This window comes from Atta colombica, unplaced genomic scaffold (assembly GCF_001594045.1).
Source record: "Atta colombica isolate Treedump-2 unplaced genomic scaffold, Acol1.0 scaffold33, whole genome shotgun sequence".
Taxonomy (NCBI): domain Eukaryota; kingdom Metazoa; phylum Arthropoda; class Insecta; order Hymenoptera; family Formicidae; genus Atta; species Atta colombica.
The window spans coordinates 926,215-934,583 of record NW_017259437.1 but is presented as its reverse complement, the minus strand read 5'-3'; the positions used below and the strand labels follow the sequence as shown (position 1 = coordinate 934,583).

The window sequence follows — 8,369 nt, the reverse complement described above, 5'->3', positions numbered from 1 at the left end:
ATATATATATATAAATATAAATAAAAGTCGTAGATGATTGCAAGATCCCAAATCATAAGAAATTGACCAATTCTAATCAAGTATTCTCCCTACGTTTGACTGTGCTTGATCGATTTCCTACAACTTAAGACTCCACGATTATCTACGAATTCTATAAACGAGCCTAGTCTATCCAAAAAATAGGTTAGATTCTATATAGTTCGCTTCTGTTACTAATAATTCTGTTACTAATAAATAGCAGACTAACATCAAACACAACAACAAAATTTGTTGTCACATATTTACCAATCGGTTAAAGGTACTAGTGGCTTGCTAACAAAATCCTTTCTCTCAGTGTACAAGAAAAAACAAATATTATGTATTACCAAAGAATAACAAATGCCAACCTATTCACCTATCATATTGAAAACATTCTCGGAAGTCAAGTAAGACGAGGGATACGCACTTTTCCCTGTCTACACACAATAATAAAATCGCGGTCGAGGCGTGGTTACATACGGAATCTGTGAGATAAGAGCGAAACCCTACATACTTCCTAGATTTTGTTATGCGATCATTAGACGATAATGCGCGACTTATGGGTCTCACGTCCGCGCTTACCAATTTCCTGTATCCGCGAGACAGGTAAACAGGATTGATCACGATTCGGTCGACGTGCATACGTCAATCGGACTTAGGGTAGGATACATGACGAAGCCTTCTCTCGACCTCCCGTCTGTCCTTGTACCTAGAGCACCCACAGAGAAGTGTCTCCCCCTCGCATGGACAAGGCAGGATACATGGATCCAACCGTCACCACGTACGTGCGTCTGGGAAGGAAGAAAAAAAGATCGATCTTCTCGACCGTGGTGGAACTGCCCGTGTGCAGAATCGACGTGCCGCGATGCGAACAAGCGAGCGAGCGAGCGAGCGAGCACGAGCGCGCTCGCACGTCCACGAGAGTGGGAGATACGAAGGTATAAAACCGATCTGGTGGACTGGTGCCAGTCAGTCCAAAGGCCAGATGCGGCGGCGGCTCTAGTCGCACGCGTGCGAGAGAGACGATCACGACGATACTCGGCGTGCGGTACTTTTCTTAACTGACGCGGAACGCGCGTCATACATATATTACATGCGACAGTGACCAGCACATGGTTGTTCCTCCGTGGTGATTCCGTGCAAGATTTTTCGCGAAGAGATCGAAAGTAAATTCGCGTTCGCGCGCACGTCCGAAGGAAAATTAAGTTGACGAGACGACGAGGCATTGTCCTGTTCCGAAAACAGAGAGGACAGCGAGCTCCGATTTGACTCTGTCTTCTAAATCACATTCCTTAGGATATACGCGCTTCATAACGATCTCTCTCTCTCTCTCTCTCTCTCTCTCTCTCTCTCTCTCTTAAATATCCACGAGAAGACGAAGATCTCGAATTTAAACGCCGATAGTCACGCACGGAGCACTCGCGCGAGAAATCGATTCGTTCTTTGAGGGTGACCGACGGTGGGTTTCTTGTGGAATCCATGAATTAGTATAAGGGAGATCATTAGCCAATACGCCAAGGAGTGGTGATCTCGTGAGGACGTTTGACTCCCGGATAACACTGATGAAGATCCAGGAAGCATCATCTTTTGATAACAACTTAGAGAGTATTCTATCAGGGTGGCTTCACGAAGGAACGACGCCTCGTAGCATGTCGGCTATTCGTATCAACGTGGAAGAGGTTTCCAACAGCGGCCAGGGTACCATTAGAGACGTAAGTCTATTGCGCGGCAGCTGTTGCTCGATAATCCAATCCTCGATGTAGTAACATCTTACCTCGATAGCGATGTTCATGGAGGGGGGGGGGGGTGATGACGAAGGGGAAGTATAGAAGGGAAGTTGCAACGTCGCGGAAATCACGCGTGTCTCCCGTTTTTTATCGGACGCTGGCTTTCTATTTCACCGTTCCTTCCGCCATTCAGGTGGCTGCTGCTCATCCTTGTTTCAATCTCTACATCGAAGATCAACGAAGATCAACATAGCTCGCGAGACTCGAAGTCACTTTCACGGTTGCGCGATGAGTATCTCTTGGTTCGGCGGGAAAACACATCGCGATACAAAGAGAATCACAAGCGTAATCAGGAATCGCATCCGACGAAACGATCGGAGCGAACTAATGAACTAATAGGTCACACGCATTTACGAGAAAATAGCTCTTGGCACGGCTCTAAGAACGAGAATATATTTACGCCATTAATTATACCCGCGTTTACTGATGATTCCTCTGCATCGTAAAATAGTCAATGTGCAAGTCAAATTCAATTCTATTCACTGGTACAAACAACTTCCGTCTAGTTAAATTCGAAAAATGTATATGTGTATATGCTAACGTTAGATTCATTTTGGTCACGGACTTCAATTGAATGATTTATGACGGCGAGATCTTGATGCTTGAAAGGTATCTGTTACGCAGAACTACGGTCATGTACACGAACTAAGGTGTGAGGAACAAGTTCAACGCACGTACGCGTGTGGTGAGCCTTAACGGGCGGCGTGATTTTAATAATCGAGGTATTCCGGTAAAAGGCGTCGAATGCACTAGGTTCATGGGCAACGTGTACAACTACACACTGTAGTACCGTTCACCGCAAATAACTTAATAAGCTTGATAGCTATCCAAGTTTTATGTAATACAAAAAACGGAGTTCTACAGCCTCATTACAGTTGGGAAACGAAGGGCAGTATTGTTCCCATGTAAATATATCCCATGTCGAAAGTAACTGAAGAAAATATCGCATTAGATAAAAAGTCTTTCCGAACGCTCACCAGCTGATATTCTACATAGTAATTGTTATTCGTGAGAATCTCTGTGCTCTCTGAGATAGTAGATATTAACTTTACTTGCATTTGAAGATGTAGCGCTCAACAATAGCGCGCGTCACGCATAATTACACAATTTCTCCGATACGGAAGTATCTTTCGACTCTCGTTTAGAAAAAAGAAGTCTACTTTCGTAAGATCACAGAATTTTATTAAAAATAAAATGACGATTTTCCGAACACCCTATATGTTTGATTATTCCGGTTTTTGCAAGGCGTTTAAGTGTATGGCGATATCATTTTCTTTCGGTTTCGTTTTATGTTCGACGACAGACTGCGGTGCGCGGTATTCCGTAACTGGAAACGACCCGATTTAATCCTTCGTTCACGTTTGTAACATTAAGTTTACCTTAGTATTAATAGCAGCTAATTAGAATAATGTCGCGTGCGTAATAATGCGACTTTTACCAGAACTCGTACAACAACCGCGAAAATACACCATTAATTTATTCATGGTAAAAGATTCAGTTTCTCTTATATATCACCGATATTTTTTTAAACTTTCACGCTTGGAGCAATCGCAGAATATTTCAGCCTTATCGCGTATGCATATCATAAAAATGCAAAACGATATATAATTTTTAGAAAATTCCAATTCCGGCTTGTATAAATTGTAATAATTAATAAAATTCTCATTAGTGCCTTCTTCCATAACACTATACCATACGTTTCCCTATCTGTCGATCGCTAATTTAATTCTGAAGTCTCGTTCGCAATTTATAAGCGTTCGTACGTTAGTCTTTTATAACGATTCGACGTTAAGGTCAAAGAAATAAAGCGTGGATGCGGGTGCTGTCGCAAGAGAACAATCTACGTGTTTCTACCGCCGCAGGTTGAACGAGAGATCTCAACAAGGCGGTAAGCAGCCACCTGTGAGCCATTAATCATCTCACGCGTAAGTTCCATAATTCTTATAATTTTAATGTTTACGACTTCACTTGCGCGATTACGCGTTCAGGTGAGGCGCACGTGAGGTATAGCACAGCAAAACATTATCGTGACAGACCTTGCTTTTGTCCGACATAAATTCTTCGGGGTTTTAATTTATGACCGAAGAAAATTTTAATGACTAACGAAAACTTTACATTTCGAGCCCTTTAGTTTAAAGTTCATCTAGATTTTATTACAAGACAGGTTTCTTTGGGTGATGTTTTACATATGAAGCAATAAGATTTTGACATCCCAATAATACACCCAATTGTCATAAATTTTAATTCCCCAGACATTTTGTTCGATATTTTTTTTTTAAATCTCAATTTATGCCTTTCTGGCCATTTCGTCCCACGTTTAACTTTTGCTGTAAAATGAAAAGTAACTGTAGAGTGATTTATGACTTCGTCCCTTATCTGTCGTATCGTACATGTGTAATTTGCGCAAGCATCGCCCTAAATATTATTCAAATGGCAAGACTGATGAGTAAACAAAATACCTAAGATGACAGCTAGATAATGATCGAATCTTAACGCCAACGCCATCTTATAGTGATATCTCGCAATAATATGTCAATCGAAAAAGATAAAGGACTGCCAATTAAATTCGAAAGTATCGATCATTTATTATAATAATAAACGATATCAATCATTAACATGACAGCGCAATGATTCCCTACGGATAAAAAATTCTGTTACACAAACGGCTTTTATCCAAATCTGATCTTTGTTATCTATATGTCCTATATTATTTATAATGAAACAAGCAGAAAATTTTTATTATTTGCTTGATTTTATTATCGTGTCTCAGATTTTCAAGAGGTATGGACGGGAGGAATACATGTGTAAAACGAGTGTCGTTTGCCGAACGACTAGTCACGCAAGGTATAATCTCCCTTTTTTTGCCTCACGGCACGTCTCGAAGGTGTAGAAGTGGTTGCGAAGTGCTCAAAGGCAAACGTTAACTTTGGTACTTAACGTCATTGGAAAAAGAACAAGTAAAATATCTCACGACGAAAAATGCCTCACGTGACATTCGCATCTACATCGAACAAACAAATGAAAACATAATATTTATTCCAAGACACGAGTGAATTCGCAGGGCAAATTAGTCACGTGTAGGAAATTAGCAATGTACTAACCTATCACCTTGTTTAGCATGCAAATTGCAGCGACGTGTCAGAAATGATCGCTTCCTTATGCTTATGTGTTGAAAGCAACCTTTAAGCGCGAACATCGAACTGACAAGAATAACTACAAATAATTTATTAAATAAAAAAGTTTCGACTAATTCCTATACTATCGTATAGAAATTATTCATTAAAAGATTACCAGGATAAAATTATAATCGTTCAAACAATTATCAAGCAATTAATTCTCAACCAACGCGGCGAAGTCAATGAAGAATCTGACGATTACGAAAAACATCGCGTTCAAAGTTTAGTAGTAGCGCACAATTTTTCTTTAGATCATGAATTTTAATAATAAATATATGAAATCATGAATATATTTAGATATAAAAAAGTATTAAATACAATTTATTGTCCTAAATAAATATATATTTTAAAAATCGCCATTTATATATATTTTTAATTAAAATTAAATGTAAAAATTAAATGTTTCGTGTAAAAAGTTGAATACATCCAAATTTTTAAGTATATAAAATTATTTTGCGTTTAATCACTTCTTAAAGTTCGTGCATCTATTGAAAAGATTTCAATTAATTCTATATCATAAAATAGGATCGATGTAAGGACATTAAATTATATTTAATGATTATTATTATTGTAACTAAGTAATATTCATTCCTAAATGAAAAAATTTTAAACCTAAAAGAAAATAATCTTGGATATCAATTTGTAAATTTGATGCCAAGTACTATAGTGCCAGCATCATGCGTTATAACATTGTGTGGTAAAGATTTATTTTAAACATAAAAATATAGAAACTTAAATTTATATAGTTATACTTTTATCTCAAGACAATAAGTTAATTTTATTGTTGATTTAATATTTACATAAGGCTGTGATAATAATCAAGAATATTTTTTATCTTATCCGTCTCAGAAAGGATTAGAAATCCATTTTGAGAGGATAAATCTCTTTAGAAAACTCGTGGATTGTAGATTAAGACTCTTTTAGCCTTACGAGGAACGTCGACAGAATGATCCGAGGATTTCACTTTCGCGTTCACATTTAGCACATGATTCGTCTCGCGGTCAAATCCCCCTCATGCATCTTGCAACAGAATTATTCGACTGATTGCAACATATCGACTATATAGGGAAATTCCATGATATTAACATCCGACTACAAGAATGAAAGAGAAACTATTTACTAAATTCTTCCGTTGGAGACTCAATTTTATTATTAACGAGTGTCTTCCTTTTCGCTATTGATCCGGATTATCCATGCACAACAAAATATAATTGCGCGTCGCATTAGCTCCGTGACGGGATGAAAAATCGCTACACGGCAGGTTACAAATTGGATTTATGTAAGACCTGGATGCAATTCATTTTGGACGCGAATTCGCTTAAGAACAGGATCCTTCGGTGGGACAAATAATTTTTTATCTGTACGCAGCAAGACACAAATTAACACCTAAGCGAGATATTTCATATTTTTCCTTTTGATTGTCAAAGAACTCCACAAGTTTCGTCGTGTAACAAATATTTGGAGAATTGATTTCAAGAGAAATATCTCATTAAAGATTAAAAAATAAATTGGATCAAATCATTAATACCTTATTTTATTATTAAGCAAAGATTATCATTTTCATTTTTTATAATGATAAAAAAAATTGTTTTATTTTGTGTGTGTGTGTGTGTGTGTGTGTGGGTGGGTGGGTGGGTGAGTGCGTGTGCGCGTATGTGATTTTGATCACTAAACCAATATACATATATAATCATAGCTCAAAAATTAACCTTTAAACAAAATAGAAATCAATTAACAATATTTTTTTCATATATGAAAATATAAATAATTAACAATATTTTTTTTCATGCATGAAGTAACAAATTAAATCTTATGATAAACTTTATTTATTTAATCAAATTTATTCGTGAATTTTGTCACATGATGACGATTTTTATTGATAAATTAATGATTTTAATTAAATTTTTTTATGTATATATACATAAATGGTGAAAAAAAAATTAAAAATTATTAATTTATCATTTATCATTTTATATAATAAAAATACTAATGTGGCAGATCTGACAGATATTATATATTTAAAAAATCAATTTTCAACATGTCCTCAATCATTTCAATCTATTTTATCTGTAACTGTGTTATATATCATTTGTTATATATCATATCATGTGTTATATATCATTTGTATATTACTTCTGTAATGACTTACGTAATATAAATTACTTTATATCACAAGGCTTTAAAAACTTATTTATAATTTACAATTCATTCAAATTGCATACCGACTGTCCTCGATACAATTTCGGGAACTGATTTCGATAGCCAGCGAAGCACGTCAAGGTGGCAATTATTCAATAGAAAGAGCCGAAAACGATGACTAAGTAATGTTCACATCAAACCGCTAAACGTTACACCGTGTTTACACCACAATTATATAACCATCAGAATTGTCGAATTCCTTAGGAAATATTTCGTTAGGTTGCGTGATCTGAAAGATGTGTACCAAACTTTCTTCCGATCTTTATGTCACATCTTGGGATCTTCCGATATTTACAATCACGTGTCGGAAATCTTAATGGAAAAAAATAAGACTGCCAAGAAAGGACCGTTTGATTACGTTAAGCACATGTTGCAATCCGTTTGCTTAGTAATTAACATCTTCAATCATTAAAACCGAGGTTAAAACCTATCGATTTTTGATTCTTACAAACATGAATATCACAAGTTTCAACATCAAATAGTCTTCTCCTAGCGCGCCACTTTCCAAAACGTCCTTTGTTTTAATAAACAACTAATTCTAATATTTTAATTTGTAAACGGCCTCGAGACCGAATACGATAAAATATCACACATCATCTGCGCATAAAAACTATGATGGATTACGACACGATCGATAGACTTCAAGAGCGATTGATGATTAAATTCGGTAATATCATCTTAGACTTCGGGACTCAGAACATAAATGAGGGACAAGAAGAAAACATAAGGCTTTAACATTCATTTGGCATGCTGTCAGACATAATCTTTACAATTTATTATCCGTCTTGTCGGGTTTTCTTTATTTACATTGTAAATGCAAATAAATCTGGTTCCAAAATCCAGGACGACCTAGAGAAGGTCCAAGCCAACGATTAAGTCATACTCCGAGTCAGACTCCGAGTCCGTCGCTTCTGACATTTTATAGCGTGACGATTGCGATTAATAAAATACGAGTATTTTGTCCACGATATTGTCCTTCAACTACCATCTTGTTTTAATAAGCAATTTCGTCGTGCAGTACGGAAGACTATTAAACCGATCTTACGATATCAACCGTGACCGTTAAATCTCGTGTGAAAAAGAAGAAAGCGATCGTAACGATGTAGAATTTATATATGATAATTCTTGACGTTGATACACACACACACACACACACACACACACACACACACACACACACACACACACA

General features: G+C 36.7%; 2 protein-coding genes across 2 annotated transcripts in view; one reads left to right on the top strand and one right to left on the bottom strand.

The window, feature by feature from the left end:
• LOC108690572 (nuclear migration protein nudC) overlaps positions 1-8,369 on the bottom strand; it is a 90,973-nt gene that overhangs the window by 68,269 nt on the left and 14,335 nt on the right. The gene's annotated exons all lie outside the window — the stretch shown is intronic.
• The window catches only part of LOC108690573, an 18,856-nt gene continuing 11,498 nt past the window's right edge, over positions 1,012-8,369 (top strand). The window contains exon 1 of the mRNA XM_018197946.1: positions 1,012-1,730. Within this exon, the coding sequence (XP_018053435.1) occupies positions 1,581-1,730 (150 nt within the window). The 5' untranslated portion in view covers positions 1,012-1,580. The remainder of the gene's footprint in view (positions 1,731-8,369) is intronic.